The sequence below is a fragment of the Cygnus atratus genome, chromosome 17 (genome assembly GCF_013377495.2).
Source record: "Cygnus atratus isolate AKBS03 ecotype Queensland, Australia chromosome 17, CAtr_DNAZoo_HiC_assembly, whole genome shotgun sequence".
Lineage (NCBI taxonomy): Eukaryota > Metazoa > Chordata > Aves > Anseriformes > Anatidae > Cygnus > Cygnus atratus.
Window position 1 is genome coordinate 5379932 of NC_066378.1, and position 17994 is coordinate 5397925.

Sequence of the window (17994 nt, forward strand, 5' to 3'; positions counted from 1 at the left end):
AAACTTTATGGGGTAAAAAGTTCTCACTGAAGCTGAAAGTCTAATCAGCCAGGTAGGACACTACCACACGATCAAATGAGCTCAGCAGTAGGACAAGAACTCTAACTTACTACTTTTCTAATTGAAAAGGAAATGGTTTCAGGCAATCACAATAACATTTATTTAGCAATCAAATCGATAGCCACCCAGTGCCTGTTATAAAAAAGGCAATTTTGCCACCAATGAAAGAAACTAGTGAACAACTTTGTTGAGAAACAGAGAACTCGTGCTATTCAAAGAAGCCATCTTCAAAACGTTCTTGAATTCAGCACTCTTATTCTTCATGTTTCCTTAGGACTGCTTTGACCTTTTACACTGTACTTCTACAACAAATGTTTCAGCTGCTATTACCACTTCATTTCAAGTAAAGTCTGATTATGACTTCATTTTGTACGCCATTTGTTCAAAAAATGAAAGGATCAGGCTTCCGTATTTTTGATTTCACAACATACTTGTCTATTTCTAAAAGGTATGAATCCCTGAATTGTTCATAACATGCATTTTCTGAATTGAATTTTGAAATCACTGTGCCCCTGACAGCTGATAAAGCACCCAAACATTAATGATAATTTATTCCCAATTTGGTGCACCTTTCCAAGGATTTGGGAATAACATTACATTTATTTATTAAGATCTATGCCAGCTTATGACGGTTTGCCCATCAACAGAAAAGAAACCCATCTATGTTGATATCAAGCTATTAACCTGATGTGCTGCAGGAACATGACCAACTTCCAGTTTTCAATATTTATTTCGCAAGTGAAATGTTGCATTATGGTAGGATGCCCACCCCACATCGACCTCTCAGTATAACAACTTGTTATGTCTTGTTTGAAGGAAAACCACAATGACAGTTCTGAAAACTGCACTAAGGGAAGTATTGTAAACCTGAGGGACATTTACAGTATGTTTTGCATCCATTTCCAGGTATGTTTTAACCAAATTAAGAAACAAATGCTATAAATGTCTGTTTTAGACCGTAGCAATAGCTTAAAAAAAGTCTCCATCCTCATTTCTTGGGTTATGACAATTATGTATTACAATAACCAGACAAAGCTTTTGTGACGTGAACATCTCTCCACAAGAACTGGATTGATGCCACTGGTTCTTTTGCTGCAAAGAGGCAGTCATGTAACAGTACCTGTTAAAAAGCTACATCTTTTGTTTGTAGACACCATTACTAATCTCTTGACCAGGTCTTCCAATTCACTATGAGGACAGCAGAGATAGTGTTGCATGGAACGAAGAGCCATTTATGATTTCTTCTCCTGAAACCTTCAAAGCGTATGAGTTTTCACTTACCATAGAACAAAGTAACCATCATCCAATGGATGCAACAGAACTGATATCTGAGGATCAACATGGGAAGAGCAGTATAATGTTAGCATCCAACACAGGAATAATAATAAATTTATTACAATAGAAACAAACAGGTAATGCATTAGTTCATGTACAAAATACTGATAGCATTCTGCTGCCTCAGTCAGTGCTTACTAAGTACCCACATTTAAAAAACATCCCAGAAGTGATGACATCACACAGATTTACAAAGGTCATTGCAATTTCATGACACTACTGTAAGAGAGTCCAGCTACTCTTTAAGGTTTTCTGCACAGTACAGGGAGGTGGAGCAGGATGTAATGGGAAAATCTGAAATTTGAAATTTTTCTGCACTAGGAAGTTAAGAGTGAACAAATTACAAGAATGGGGAAAAAAACAATCACACTATGCATGAATTTATAGTTACTCATGGCAAGTGTTTTCATTAGAAGTGCCCAACCATATAGCAGCTGGTGACCAGCTTGAGTGCCCATCATTGCTCAAGGCACAAAATATTAGTTGTCAGTTCGGCTCCTGTTTCTTCCTTCACTCTCAAAAAAAAATACCATGTATTATGGAAGCATTTCCACTAAACTGCATCAACTCCCCCAAGTAAGACAGATGCCTTAGAGATTGATTCTATTCCATCAGTAAGAGACAACATGTAGCTACAAGCCTGCTGGATTGATTTCTGGTACTAGAGCTTTAAACTGTTGTTTCCCCACCACCACCACCTTTACACACATATACTTACAGGGGAAGTCAGTGTGCACACTAGTATCTCCTCTTTCTGATCACCTCATTTTTGAAGCAAGAGAAATGTGGTCCATGCTAACCAAAAACCATTTATACAAAGTAGCATTTAAAATAAGCTATAAAATATTTTTTCTTCTATTTAGTCTCCCCTCTCCCCCAGTATAATTACCCAGATTTATCTCACATATTTGAGGGATGCCCTTAAAAGGCTACAATTTATCCCATCCCTGGACAAAGCTAATAGGCAAAAGATTCCTTCCAAAACTGGGAAGTTTGCAAGCACGTTCTAGCTGCAGCTTATTTATTTCTGGGGTGGCATCAGGTCACAAAACGTACAATGTGAAAGGAATACTGGCACTCTGCAAACTGAAGCAAATTAGAGCATTCTCTCCCTGCTTCCTCTTTTATCAATCAGACTCCCTGATGGAAGTCCACAAATAATTTCTTCTCTAAGAAGACAATAAAAACTCCTCCTAATACAGTCTCAAGAACCATATATACACATTTTGTATATTTGAAAATGCTGGCACAGTCCACAGAGGCAGAAGATAAAGAGCATGAAAGCTAAATCTAACACCAGGTTCTCTACTGAACCCGACACCTAGAAACAAAACAACGTAAGGCTTCTTTCTTCTGAAGTAACCTCCCCAAAATGCCTGTGGTTTTCCAATGGCACGTGGAAAAGGCCAGCTTTCAAGACCTTATTTCTTGATTCACGATTTAGAAAGTGAGATGTTATGCAGCAGAGAGGCAGGCTTGGCGAATACTTTGTGCCCAGGTGTTTAAGAGTGCCGTGACTGAATGCTTGTCTGGAAGTTGCAATAGTTTTGAAGTCATGTACCGATACACTGACTGCAAGAAGGGATTGGCTGCTGGAAAAGAAGATAATGGATAGAGTTATAAATATACACACACACAGAGTCCTCACATTTCCCCAACACTACTATGTACACATGCCCCCAAAATGTCATGCTAGCATCCTCATACCATACTGTCTAGGGTTTTTTATCCACAGAGGGCTCTGATCAGGATAGTCTGCTGGAACGCTGAGCTGTAGTGGCGGGACGTTTGGAAGATTCTTGTCATCTAGAACGTAAGCACACTTCCCATCAGAATAAAGCATGTTTCTCTATATGCACATTTTTTTCATACATCATTCAACATGATTTCTAGCCTCTGAGCCCCAAGAAGGAATCAAGGTGTACTTTTCCATTTCTGTTGTACAGCAATCTCATTGCTCACTTTAACAACACTTAATTTCTTGGAAGGAAAGCCTGGCAAAACACAGCTCCATCTCTTAAGCATTTCTGCATGCTGCCGATCATTTCATTAGCAGACCTTCACTAAATTAGACACCTCATTTTTGAGAATTAGGTGCCTTCTGTACTAACATTAAGATGAGAACAGTTCAGATTTCTCAAACAATGGGAGGAAAAAGAATCTGTTTTGCTTTTGAATTCCAATGGGGAAAACAAGTTCATAGACAGTAACACTTTCTTCTTACTCAGCTGAGATAGAAACAACAAAGTTGTGATCTGAGTTCCTTTTTCAAACATACATCATTGTCAGTCATCATTAGTACAAATTGAGATAGACCCTTCCAAAAATTAACTCACCATTTCTCCATCCGACTTGTTGGAGATGGAACAATTCTCACATATCAGCATAAATCAAGTCAAGAATCAAGACTGTTGCTAGCAATAAGTAATTTTCTAGACACTATGAGTTGACTGATTTCAACCCTCATTATGAGGAAAGGATTGTTTAGCATAAATGAAATTTCCAGGCATTCCCTGAAGCAGATTTTATGGAATGTCATGATTAAGCTGCTCTATAACACTGATAAGTACAGACTTCACACAGAAGTCACAGGTTGGCAAAATTCAAGACTAAGCAAAAAAAAACTTCTTCAGATTTCTAGAATCAAGATCAACAGTTCTTTCTGAATTCAGCCCTTTGTGTCTTCTCACTTACCTATCTTGCATATAAGATGAACGGTGCCATTATTACTGCAATGGGAGGGGTCCAGGTTCACCAGGAATTTAGGATTTAACCTTGCAACTTCCCCTTGTAAGACATTCGGTATGGTCTGTCTTTCATCCTCTTCATATTTCCGCTTTCGAGGGGAGACAACTGGGGCCCTATGTAAAACATGTTACACAAAAGACCTAGGTGAAAACATTATACCAACACCACGTTTGTCAGATATTTTACAGGTGTAAAAAGGAAAAAAGTACAACTCACACCTTGCCATAAACCCATCCATTCTTTCAACAGTTTGAACAAATATTTTTTTTCCTTAAAAAACAAACATTTAATACAAACATCTGGTTAGTGATACATACATGATCGGCGGGCCATGAATTGCAGTCATAGCTGGCATAAATGTACGGTAAAGGGAATGGTTGAAGACTGGTGAACGGATGTTGGCCAAGACAGCATCCAAAAGTGGCTGACACAAGTACTGCTGTTTGGTGGGGGGCACTGGGGGAGGAGGTGGAGTAGGCTAAAACACAAAAGGACCACATTTTCTCTTAATAGTCACCAAAAATAAAAACATCTCTACAACTTTACAGCAGTAAACTTCCAATGCATAAAACGCAAACAATTCTCAAAACTGCATGCGGTAACATTAAAAAGTCTGCATTTTCCACTTTCAGAAGTCTGTCCTGAAATCAGCTGCAAAAATTCATAGAAAGAATTACTCAACTGTTTGCACAGAACACAATAATTTGAAAGCTCACCTACAAGATGATTTATGTGAAGCTTGCCCATTTTTGCCCCCATTTTCTTATTCTGTTCAACTCTACTTGAAGTTGTAATGGCATAAGCAACATAAAAATTAATCACTTATCTTTTGCTAAAGCAAAGCATTACGTACCACAGCCATATCATTCTTCAGCTTTTCCAGAGCAATTTCGCACTTCTGCAGTGTCTTCAGAGGGCATCTGCAGAAGAGGAGAAAGTCCATCATCACAAAACAGTCAATTCAACTTACGTGCTTCTGGGGGGCCTGAGCCCCCCAAACAACTTTAATGCCAACATGGCTGGATACTGAACAATACATTTCTGGAAGAGTTAGGGAACTGATGTCCAGACAAAATGAAAAAAGTTACCGTTTTGAAGGGTCAGTCAGGATATCTAAGAGACTCTTCATTTTACTCAGGTCCTTCTTCCTATCTGAAATAATATCAGAGACTCAAACATTGACTACAAGAACAGCTTTCACACTTGCAGACAGAAATACAGGACACTGTTAGAAGTGAAAACATTAGCCAACACTGAAGAAAGCAGTGAGGATCAAAGATCTTTCATCTCACCATAAGTATACCCATTGCATAAGCTCTAACAGAATGTGTCCCAAAAACATCAGAAGTGAAGGAAAACTGGTGGGAATTTAAGGATGAGGATTTTACCCACTCTTCACAGTAAAATCTTTACAGTCCTGGGGAAGAAAGAGTAACTGTCACTCTCATTTTTAATCCCTGGAATAGAAACCATCACAAAAAGGCAATGCACTGCTCTTCCATCAGAAGAGAGAGTTGACAGAGAAACACACAACTAAATACAAGGAACCTCACCTTCGTTTTTATCTATTTTATTGATCATCCTACGGAGTGGCTCAATGTATTTTGATAACTGTTTGAGTTTCTCCAGATACTGTTGCTCCTCTGACTGGCTAGAGCTGGCTGGACTCATGACAGAGTTTGGATTTCCTGCCAAGAAGTAAAGACTGCATGTCACATGGATGATAAAAGATAGTGCAGAACAGCATTCTCACATTTCAGACTCTAGATTTGAAATGCAGAAACTCAAAGCATAGCTCAGGTCAAATACATAAATCCACAACTGGACGCGCGTCAAAGTTTAAGTGCTTGTCCAGCCCTCTCATCTTGTTGGAGAAATTATGTCAGGCAGCAGATGTTACAGACAGAACAGCAACTCCCATTTATTACTTTTGTTTTTCCTGAAAAGGTCCACATTTTCATATACCTATTTCCTAGGTCCTCATTTTGCCTCACTCTGGTGCATTAAACACTACATCAACACTGAATTTGCTGCAGTATTCCTTAAGCCCATGCAGAGCACACAACACTGGTATGAGAAGGAGCCAGTATGTTACTTGTTCACAGTATCAGGAAGTGTTTATTACAACCAGGGCAGAGAAGTGCACAAGTGTCACAGTACACCTAGGAAGGTGTTTTAGAGGAAAGCAGTCATTAAGTGGTTATGCCCTTTACAACTTCACACCATTGCTAAGGGCTCCTTTTTGCATGGAACCAAGGCATCACTACGATTCTAAAAACTTGCTCAATTAAAGAAAGTACCATCCTTTCTTTCTAAACAACGGGGAAGTTGGAAAAACCCACTATATAGGTTCAGTGATGAGAAAATGGGTTTCAATTGATTTCGATATTCATGTTGTGTAACATCATACATACAACATGCTCACTACTTGCGACGCTGTGGCTGTTTATCAAAGCTCTTTAAAGCTTCGGTCATGCCTAACTGTAATAGTTCCTAAAAACCTGTTATCAAAATATACCCCAATTCATGGTCTGCATTATAGACCTCAGGTCATTTACCTGGAGTGTTTAAAGGACCTGGGGATGGGACGCTAAAGTTCTGAGGTGTTCGTGCAGCTGCTGGGCTCTGGGATGGTTGTGGAGATGGACTGGGAAGAAAGCTACTGGGTGATGGAGCTGGACCAGAGCTGAAAAATAAGAATAAATTTAAAAAATGAAAAAAAAAAAAAAAAATCAAATCTGCAAGAGTCTAACAAGGAAGCATGATCAGCCTGCAAACAGATATGCTTTTAGTAAGCTCTGCTCTGACACGTTGAATGCTTCTGAAAACTTCACCTCTTCACCTTTATGGTTTTGACAAAGGTCTTTAAAAGTTACAGTCTAGCTCACCTCACATTTGAGTTTGGCTGAGAAGTCGGTTGGCCTGGTTGAGGAGATGGCTGTGGCTGTGGTGGTGGAGGCATTGATTGGGGTGTCTGAGCTTGTTGGACAGGAGATGGGGATGACATCATGGTAATATTGTTCTGGCTCACCTGAAACAAGGAAAAAGAATAAGATCAACAACAACAAAAGGGAGTTGATGAAGGGAACCTAAATTAAAGGTTTTATCTATGAAGAGAAGCATATCCTCAGCCCTACAAGAAATGAAAGTGTTAGTTTCCTGTTCTCCACAATGAAACAGTCTCACCTGTATCTCTCGAGGATATTATGGCACTACTTCATATCGACTTCACTAGAAATAAACATTAAAACTGCATGCAATGGGATAACTGTTTCTCATTTCCCAAACCAACATGTTGCAGTTAAAGCGTCAGAAGTGCCATCTGAAAAACTTGTGCTTTATTAGAAATAGGGTAAAGAAGAGCAGGGAAAAAAGACAGTTCTAACTTGAGAATTAACAGCCATTAAAAAAAACTTCTTGTTTTGGTATTTTCATTACAGCCTTCAAAGGTCTGTCAAACTTGTCTGTAGCTTCTCAAGTGGTTTTCTTCAAGAGGAAAGAAGAACAATTAAGTAAACCAAACCACCACCACGTTGTTTAAACATACAGCTTTGCAAATCTGGGTGGAATGTCTGGATGGAAAAGTGTGAAGCAGCTTTCTGACCTTTGGAGAACGATAAGGTATGCCTAAAGAACAAAAAGACAAATAAGGAATTTTCAGAACAGCACCAAACTCCACGCAACAATGAAGTTTATTCTGCACACTATAAAGTGCAAGAGCCAGATGACGCTCAGATTATACCAACCACTCACATATGTTCATTTCATGGTCGTTTTTACCCTTCATCAACTAAAAACAAACAAAAAACATCCTATACCAGCCAGAAACATGGTATAGTGATGCAGATATTACGTAAGCATAAAGCACATAAAGAATTCTTATGTTTTTATGTATGTAGCCTTAGGTCATCAGTTACATTAGCCTATAAGGCCACATATTGTGACTCAGTAACTGACGCATCCATTCTGTAAGTCCTCAATTGGCACCTTTATGAATCAACAACTCTTTCTATCAGTATAAACTGTTTTTAAGCAGAGGTTCCCTACCAGCCCTAGACACTTCATGGGCACTGTAAGTTTGTTGCTGTCCTCCATTCAGTCATTACCTATTCACCTAAATCATCCAACTGTTTCCAGAGGACACTGAATGTGACATGATATGCTTTGCATGGAATATCACACTACAGCTATGTAAGAAAAACATAAACAAACAATGGGCCCAAGAAATGCTCAGCTAGGTACAAATGTAAAACTACTAAACTTGAAGATACTAGTTAACTACAGCACAGTTCAAAATCAAATACAGCCTGCAATATGATTTTTTTTTTTTCCAAAAATCTTCATTAGCTCCGTTACCTTCCCAACCTCCCCTACAAAAATAACATCCAGAACAAGATTCATTAACAACCTGTGTTTCCTCAGCAGTTGGAAAAATACTTCTGAGACTGAAAAGCACGATCTGCTTCCTACAGAAACCAACCACCTCAGCACCATGAAGAAGCTAGGATGAACACTCCAAAGAGTACTCCCTGCATTTTTTTTTTACAATTCTATTTAATGTTCTTCTAAACAGCAAGTGATTTAGAACTTACCCATAGAGATGCTGTACCCATTTTCATCACATCAAACTAAGATCACTTTTGAGTGGTTTAGCACTTCTTGAAAACCATGCACCTTTAAAGTGTCTCAAGGTGGTTACATAAAATCACTTCTGAAAACTTAAATCCTTGTGTTTTAGGAAGGAAGGAAGGAACGAAAAAGATTGCATTAAGGTTTTTGCCCTAACTGAAGCCTCTGTATCTACTTCAACACCATGGTCCCTTCACATTAGTTTACAAATGTTGCAGAAAAGCAAAGAAAAGAACATACAGCACCTGATGCATACATAAGCATAAAATACATTAGTGCTGTCATCTTTTTAACAGCATTACCTCTTCTCATTAAGTACATGCACAGGCAAACAGCTTTCCTTCTTGCAACAGGTTTGCTCTCTGCTGGTTTCATTTCAGAACTCTAAAGGCTAACATCTAATATCACACAAAAATGTGATACTTTCAAAAACTTGTACTCAGAAGTATGGAGTTCCAAACTTACTGCCTGATTTTTCTTCGAAAGCAGTTAATTTGCTACACAATCATTTCAGATGTCTTTGAATGGTTTAGATCTAAAGATACCTTCAGCTTTAGACTTCCACATTGTTTCCGGGATACGCATTGAGAATGTAACAATTTAATGAAATTTCAACTTCTAGGGAATGCTCTTTACAACCGACTCCCACTAACAAGGAGGGAGAATGAGAGTGAGGGAAGTTTAGCCTCCATAAATTCATTTAGGTCCTCATTTAACTCCAAAGTTAAACCATGGTTACTGGACCATTTGTATACCCTCCATCTTCAACATATAGAAGGTAATGCAACTTGGTATTTTTTCACTGAAGGGTGGGGTTTTATGCATCTGAACGCACATTCATGGACAGCTACCACAGCCCACTGAACACGAAGCAACCCTGCAGTGACCTGATCACAACACCAAAACCTATCTTTGAAGTTCTGCCCAAAACTTATTTAGGCTTGCGTGACAAAGTTTTGCGCTCAATAATATTCACTAAATCAAAGCTATTCTTAGTGTTTAGAGTAACATGCTGGAAGATAAACTTAGCTATAAGGCCTACCTCCACTTAACTGAGTATCAGGCAAGGAACAGCACTCAGTAGACAGCGCTAGGGAGTTTTTCAGAGACTCTCAGTAGGAAGCCAGTACAATATGCAGAAACCAAAAGCAAGGAAAAGGAGACTGCAACAAGGAAGTAATAGGTAATAATGAGGAAGAGCAGAAACACTTTTAATCTAAAGTAAAAATCTAGAAAGCAATTTAAACTACTGTACTTGCAGTTTCAATGTCAAGCCAGTAAGCACAGCCTTGCCTACTCTGTAGCAAACTGGGTTTAAAGTTCACCATTATGTTGCTTTGCTTAACAAAGCAAAACCTCTGCAGAGCTCCAAAAGAATTCAGATGCTGGTTTCTATATTCCCAGTCAGGACAATATCCCTTGCTTTATTTTAATATTCAAATCAGTTTGACTTTTTCCCTAGATTTTCAGTTTGCTGAAGATTTCTGCACCAACCATTAATTGGAAGTCCATACTAATGCAGACTTCAATAGATTTGTAGGTAGAACTTGGAGGTTTCGACACTAGAAATACAACAGAGAGATTGGGATTAATACATTAGTCATCTAATTGCTAAAACAAAAGCTAACTATTAGATTAACCTTTCAAAATTCCTATCAGTAGGTTTCTTGGACCAATACAAATATTGTGTAGGAAACTTTCCTTAGCTGTTCAAAAAGTGCTGAACTTTTTTTTTTTTCCCCTTAGTGTTCAAGAACTAATAACGAATGTAGTTCATGTATGGTAACTATTCAGGCAAAAGTAAACTTCAGCTAAGAAAAAAAAATAATTCTCTGGCAATTTAAAAGACCAGGAGATTATGGAATACAATGACACATTGGTAAGTACATTCTTTTCTTGAAAAAAAAAAATCTAATAGCAAAAGAAATCAAGAACCAACTGAACAAAAAGAAACCACTGCAGAATTAACTGAGCCACATGTTAAAAGGACAGACAAGAAGTGTGTCATATGGGATAAAAACAAAGAGCCAAACAATATGGATATAACATCTGGTTCTTCTGGTGAAAGAGATTCTTCAGTGTAATACCAAGACTCTCATCTAAAGTGAAAGGACATTCAGAACCATCTATCATGAAGTCTAAAGACTTTTTAATACTGTAGTCAAAGAGATGACAGAGTCTTAGATGAATAATAACCAGATGTAAGCTACAACCATTTGTGAAACCATTAAGCTACAACCATATTGTGAACAGCTTCAAGAGCTCTGATGACAAGGTAATTAAACATATCCAACATATAATATTATTTAAGCATTTACAAAACTAAAGAGGCACAAATAACATTTCTAAATTCTGATTCACTAAGAACCTGACAAAATGTTTTGGCACAGAGCACTAGAGATTCACATGGATCCAGAGCTATCAATTGCATGGCACGTCAGTCTTTAGAACAATGCTTCCCACTAGCATAAAACGATGACTTACTCGCTTATCCTACCACATGTTTAGGAGCCGTTTTCATAAATAAGTTTTTCTTCTGCCTTCTTTAGTTGGTTTTCTACAACATTTTCACAGTCCTTGGCACGCTACTAAGAACTCTCCTTATTCACTGATTCTCCTGGTGTCAGAAATCAAAGCTCCTCAACAACCACAGACATGACAGCACTAAAAGGTCAGCCTACAGCACTGAACGCTTTAACTAGAGCCCTTCTGTTATGACTCAAATATAAGCCAATCTAATACTTAAATATCCATCAGAAGGCCTCACTGTCAGTCCAAATAAGACTCTGAATACTTCATACTAGAGGTGATTGTCTCAGTGTACATAAACTGCTACAGCAAACAAAGCTCAAAGTAAATTCTCCTTTGATTCAACAGCTATGTCTGGGTTTTATTTCAGTTAATATAGTTACCTGGATAGAAATAAGTGACCATCTGAAACCAGAAATGATGGACGTGCTTGCTTAGGTCTGCAGAATCTTTCTGATCACATTATCTACCTTAGCAAACACCTGACAAGAAAAGGCTGCGCCTACTAAACTTGATTCAACAGAAATAGGCAAAAATGCAAAAGTAAAGAAACCTATGAGCAAAAGGCAGCAGTGTTAAGAAGTAAAACTGGTAAGAACTCAGTTCTATTTCAGTCCAGTTCTCCCCACTCCTGCTCTCCTCTTCCTGTCCCTCAGAAAAGAAAGATTTTGCTTGTTGAACATGGCTGTGAGGTCTTCAGAAGATCAGGACCTACACCATGCAGATACAGTACACTGACCTCAAGCATCTTCCAGCAACACCTGGCTAGGTGCTGACAGCCTTCCTATAGAGGTTCTTCTTTGATACAGGTACAAGCGGAGCCCTTTTGGTAGTTCCTCCTTCACAACTGTGAAGGAAGAGAATAGTTGCATTTTTCTTGGTCCCTGATTACATGCCAAGATGCTACTCAAACTGAAATGAGCCAAGTTTACTATTAATGAAAGAAGCACCTGTAAAGAGCACGAGTACATGGTAAGTAAGGTCCAAGACAGAACCCAATCACTACACTGCAGTACTGACTTGCAACACTTCTGGAGACTCTCCAAAATGCACACTCATTGTGGAATTTCAACAAAGACTAAACAGAAACCTGGAAGCTCTAATCTGTGACTTGAATCAGTTATAAACATTTAAACGTTCTAAATGCTAAAATAAAGATCTACGCCACTTTAGCAATGCTTTATTTCATATCCCATGCTATCAGAAAACGTATTGTTTAAACCAAAAAAGAATCCAGGAAAAACCTGAAGAGCCCAACACCCTAACACCAGCAAGTTAGTTGTTCCATGAAAAAGTGAACTTCCCCTTGCTTGAAAGCAAGTGCTACACAATCACGTATCGAATGCTTTGTGCAATACCTGACACAACGTGCTTTGACTCAGTAAATACCTGTGGCATTTGCTGTCCGCCCAAAGGAATGGAGCTTGGCGGTGTAGCAGACACTGCGGTGGTAGGCGGGAACCGTGGTCTTATTTGCATCCCACCTCGGGCCATAGGTGCGGTGATCATCTTTGAGGACAGAGGGACAACAGACAAAAGTAATCGCAAAACAAGAAATGCAGTGCACTGGCAGGATGAGAAGCACATGCAACCTCCAGGAATTAGGGGGAGGGGGAGCATGGAGGGAAGGTTAGTGAGCTTTTCTCTAAAGGTTAACCTAACATGCTAGCTTATAAATCAAACTCCTTTTTACACCTTTTCTATCCATTTTTAGAAAACATCTAATGAATTCTAGATATCTCAGTAGTGCTGATAGGTAGATTTGTAGGTCGAGGGCTGACAAAGCTATCATTTGCAGGAAGGGTTTTTCCTAATTTTAACCGACATCCTGAATTTCTAGAATTCTTGGAGATAAGTTCTCCAAGACAGCTGTCAAGACTCCTCCATCTAAGAAGCTTCTTCGTCTCTATAATGCCATAGGTTTCTGATGCACCTTCCCACACTGTTGGACTCACAGGATTTCGGAGTATTTGCATGTGCCACCTTCCATTCTAAAAGACTCTGGCAGACAGTTCAGCAGCAACTGCTACCAGCAATGCTCCAGTGAGCTGTCCAACAGCGAGCAAAATTTCAGAGTAACCTATGACACTATAACACCAGGACAACAAAAAGGACTTATTTTTGAAAAAGCTATTTCCTTCCTTTTGCACCCCAAAGAAAAAGTCAATTATTTCCCTGTAATTTCTGTAACTTTGACAAACACACATTCCTCTATTGCTAAGCTACACTAAGACTTTTTGTTATGAGTCCGTAATGTGCTTCGAGCTCATTCTTGCATTATGTGATTCTTCAGCTGTATAGACTGAGCACACCCTAAAAGCACAATCATTTAGAACAAATACTGCAGGTTAGCATTAGAATGGATTTTTATTCTAAAATAGTATTAGGATGTTGCTCTGCAGTGTCCAGAAGTGCCTTGAAAGGCCCATCAGCCTGAATGAGCCACACAGTTTTAATCATATACATCTATAATATCTATGAATTTTAAGTAATGGTAGGCTTTAATGTTACACCACAGGTGCTGTCAATTAGAGTGTAATACAAATTTATGGGAAATACAGCATATTTTTGAGATAGCACTCAGCTAACTTTGATAATTCACTTATCAACAAAAGAGCTTCTGTTTGATATTTTAAAGATCTACAGTAAAGTTCTCTGGACCGCTTTATTATTTTTTTTTTCCCCAGCGTATACATCACCAAGGAACCTACACAGGCTCTAACTAACCTAGGAGTTAAAAGAAGTCTCCTTTCAGTAAATGATTTGGGGCATTCTTGCTTAGTGTTCTGTGCAAATGGACTGAAGCAGCCAGCAACATGTCTCTAGAGAGTCAGAGAATGCATGTGCTCACAATTGTTAAAAAAAATTAAATACAACATAGCAAGACTGAAAACAGAAAGCAATAACTGATAAAGAAAATAAGTGTCAAATTCAGCACAACTGTTAGTTCACAACATCAGAGCAATGCAGTCACTTTCCATCCAGGCAAAGAGGGATGGTCAGAGACAGGATTTCAAAAGGAAAACAAATGAGAGCGCTTCAGACATCACACACACATGCACATGTACACACACAGCATGCAACAGCCACCACAAGCAAACACAACAACCCAGCACTGGCACAAAGCACAGGTGGATGCTACGAAGTGCAGTGAAGAGCTACTTTATCAACATGAGAGCTGGTGAAGCAACACAACCCTAACAAAACAAAAAAAAGGAAATCGCTGGCAAAAAAATAAAAATAAAAATAAATCCTTCCAGGCACAATCACCCCATCTCAGACCCTTGTGAACGCACATGGATCTCTGGAGCGTGTGAAATCCCAGGGATGTTACGGTGACTCACAAGTCCCATCTTGGTCCCATTTTTCAAGCCACACCACCAAAGTGTGCAGATTTAGATCACTTCCTCCAAGGTCACAAAAATTTGAAGTATATTAACTGTCTGGCAAACCTGAACACCAGCGGGACAAACTCTGATTCAAAGGCCTTCAGCTGTTGTATCATAGCCGGATGAACGTGTGCACATGCACATAATTCTGAGTTTTATTCACATATTTTTGAAATGTGTGCTTTGGAAAGGAAGTGTATACATAAAATGACACCAATTCCACTCTCCTGATGAAAGTAATTTATTTTTCCCTTCTTCCAGCCTATTTACATTTATGAAACCAGTCACCCTTCAACAAAGCAGCAGGGAAGGCGGATTTCAAAGACTGCATCTGTTTTATGCAAAGCAATGCATCTACAAAGGAGTTCATCAGATAGTCTAAAAATGGAAGACAGCTAGAAGTGTTCAGGTACTTTTGAGAAACATTTAAACTGAAGGCAAATCCTTCTCCACAACTGAAATTGAGAAATCGATTTACAGAATTGAGAATTTTACTCAAAAAAAAAGCAATCAGAAGAATGGAGTATCTCTCCACTGTAAGATACAAACCTCATTATCCGATTAAAAAATGAAGTGCAATGTAAATATTAGAATCCTGAACCTGTAATTTTCTTGCATCTAAAATCCAAGGATTCAGAATTCCTTCAATATGCAGCTTCTGGTAGGAATATACACATACCATGACACTACCACTCCATTAAAGGCAGGCCAGCTCTGCTTTTCAAAGAGCAACAGCCAATTTGCATTCTGAGCACCTGAACGAATTGCAGCAGAACAGTAATTTAAACATTATTAATACTTAACTCCAGTTGATTACAGAGTTTCTCCTGGTGCTCCAAGCACTTCTGTAGCACTCTATGGTCACTAGGACACTATTTTGCCTATTTATCAGTTTCACCTGTGAGTTACATAGTTGTAAGGACTAGACATCCAAGCAGGATAACATTCACATGTGTCTTTATGCCTTCAGAGAACTTCAAAACTTACATGTATCCATGTTTGAATTTAGGATTGCTTTTACTTTTATGTAGGAATGCTGAACAGAAACTTTATGGAAAAGGAAAAACACAGGCACATCAACCCAAATTCCCAGACTGAAAGCCCCTAGAAACCAAGCTTAAGTTTAACAAGCAAGTATTAGGAGAGGGTTTGTTTATAACAAAAGCTTCCCAAAACCAAATAAGGAAATCAAGACAGATTTATTAAAATAAAGTCTAGTGCTAGTGGAAAATGGACTAAATGCAAAGAGAAATCTACTCTCAAACTTCTTATAAATCAAAGAAAATGTAACCATGTTCTCAACACCAAAGCTGCATTGTAATATTGTACACAACCATGAACTTAAAGCTAAACATTATATACAGAAAATTGTTATACAAGTTTAAGAAACCAGTTTAATCATTGGACTTCACAGCATCAAGTGAATTTTAGTAGATTTACATTGTAACAGCACAAATGTAAATGCCTGTCTGTGCAGTTTTCTAAACTCCATGTGCAATAGATAATGAGCAATCCCTGCTCATTATAAATAAAGTTGCAATGCAAAAACAGCTGTCAACCATCTTATTACCCAAAACTTTTCAAATGCACTGTGCTGTTAAGCTGCTGGCATATAAATTCCCTAAATGGGACAAGAATTAAGGTGACTATGTAAACAAAATCCATCTGTTTAGAGGTTGGAAAGAGCACCATTAAGTTAGTAAAAAGAAAAAAGAAGTCTCCTTTTAGGCAGCCTAAGTCCCTGTAGCTCTCACCTGGAAATTATTTAAGAAACAAAGAAAAGCTTTAATTTACATTTCAACTGTAGAAGAAGAATTCTACATTACTGCCAGCACTGCACCAACTGTACTTACCACTCCTCAGCTTTTACATCCTGTGTTACATTGTCTCAAGCAAAAGGACCAGAAACAGAACTTAGCCACCACCAAGTATGTGGGCCACATGAGAGTTAAGATGGTACAAGACACTATTCCTGATGGCAGTCTGTGAGATGAATGTTGAAGAACCAATTGTTATCCCTTTGTCCATGCAAAAACTTCTAATGGTCTTACTGAATCTAAAGCATTTCTTGTGTGATGAAGTGGAAATGGTGCAATACCTGAAATGGCAGAGATCTTTCTGTATTGCCAGACATTAATCCTGGTCAACCTCTTTTTATCTATCTGCCTCAGTCTCTCCATATACAAAGTGGTGATAATTGTACTTACCCGTGTCTGTAAAATGTCTCAGCATGAAAGACTACAGAGGCAAACCATGAAAGACTATTTCATATTCTCGTGGAAAATGGGATGAGAGGTTCAGCTCAAGCCATCCCCAATTTTTCTCCCCCGTGTCTCCTTCACACCAGACACACATCAAGGAACAATTACTAGGGCTACAAGTGTATTGCAGGTTAAGAACAGTGTATTAGACAATAAGCTTTCAACCAGCCTTTTTTTTTTTTTTTCCCTAAACGTAACTCTGCACTTGTGACACGTGCCATTTTTTCTTGACAATTCACATCCAGAACAAGAGCATTCTAAATCTACAGCTCATTTCACTCAGAAAATGAATGAAAGATGAAAGGAATGAAAGGGGAGTGCTGAGAGATTTCACTATCTATGTTGTTTTTTATGCTTGGTACATGGAGATGGAAGGTAGATCACATGTGAGTTAAGATAGCAGGCAAAGATTCACAGCATGGAAATCAGTTGACAACAAAGCAGTCACCTAGGAAAGTGTAACAAAAAGAGAGGCAATACACTCCAGGAACCAACAGTCAAACTTGCAGTGTGACCACAGAAGGCCCTCTTTCTGTTGTGAGTTTGTGTATCACTTCAGGCAACAATCTTACCTACTCGGGACAGATAGCATGCACAAAGAGGTTGTCCATGAAATCCTGCCTCTGAGTCCGGGCAAAGGGGAAGCAGAATAAAAGCCCATATCCCCTCTGTATAGCAATGACTGATCAGACCTCATCAGAAAGCCACCAGAGACCCATTTCCATGCTCGTCTTTAGCATGCACTTGCTACAGGCCTGTACCTAAGGACACTACCTCCAGGGCTCTTACCTGCCCTGAAGCTCCCATCTGAGCAGCTTGAGCCTGAGCTGCTTGTACTGCTGCTGCTGCCTGCTGCTGCTGCTGCTGGACCAGCTGAGCTCTTACCTTGAGTATAAAAAGAACAAAGTAAACACGTGTACCTGATCAGTGTGTAACACTTCTCTTTCAATTGCTTTGACTATACTCATAAAAAGGGGCGTTTTGGAGACAAGACTGTAAGATCAGCTTCACACATCCATCTCTAGAAGCGTTTCATGAACTTT

The 17994-nt window shown here is 38.8% G+C and overlaps 1 protein-coding gene across 4 annotated transcripts in view; it reads right to left on the reverse strand.

Moving 5' to 3' along the window:
• Positions 1 to 139: 139 nt before the first annotated feature.
• The window catches only part of MED15 (mediator complex subunit 15), a 31094-nt gene continuing 13239 nt past the window's right edge, over positions 140 to 17994 (reverse strand). Inside the window, exons 8-18 of one of the 4 annotated variants that reach the window (XM_050714136.1) lie at positions 17741 to 17836; positions 12691 to 12810; positions 7032 to 7174; positions 6702 to 6829; positions 5697 to 5831; positions 5232 to 5295; positions 4997 to 5063; positions 4461 to 4621; positions 4090 to 4256; positions 3103 to 3201; positions 1195 to 2984 (exon numbers count right to left, since the gene is read on the reverse strand). In XM_050714136.1, the coding sequence (XP_050570093.1) occupies positions 2851 to 2984; positions 3103 to 3201; positions 4090 to 4256; positions 4461 to 4621; positions 4997 to 5063; positions 5232 to 5295; positions 5697 to 5831; positions 6702 to 6829; positions 7032 to 7174; positions 12691 to 12810; positions 17741 to 17836 (1314 nt within the window). In that variant the 3' untranslated portion in view covers positions 1195 to 2850. Of the gene's footprint in view, positions 2988 to 3102; positions 3202 to 4089; positions 4257 to 4460; positions 4622 to 4996; positions 5064 to 5231; positions 5296 to 5696; positions 5832 to 6701; positions 6830 to 7031; positions 7175 to 12690; positions 12811 to 17740; positions 17837 to 17994 lie in introns of all 4 variants that reach the window. The other 3 variants (XM_050714135.1, XM_050714137.1, XM_050714138.1) reach the window with 3 other exon arrangements.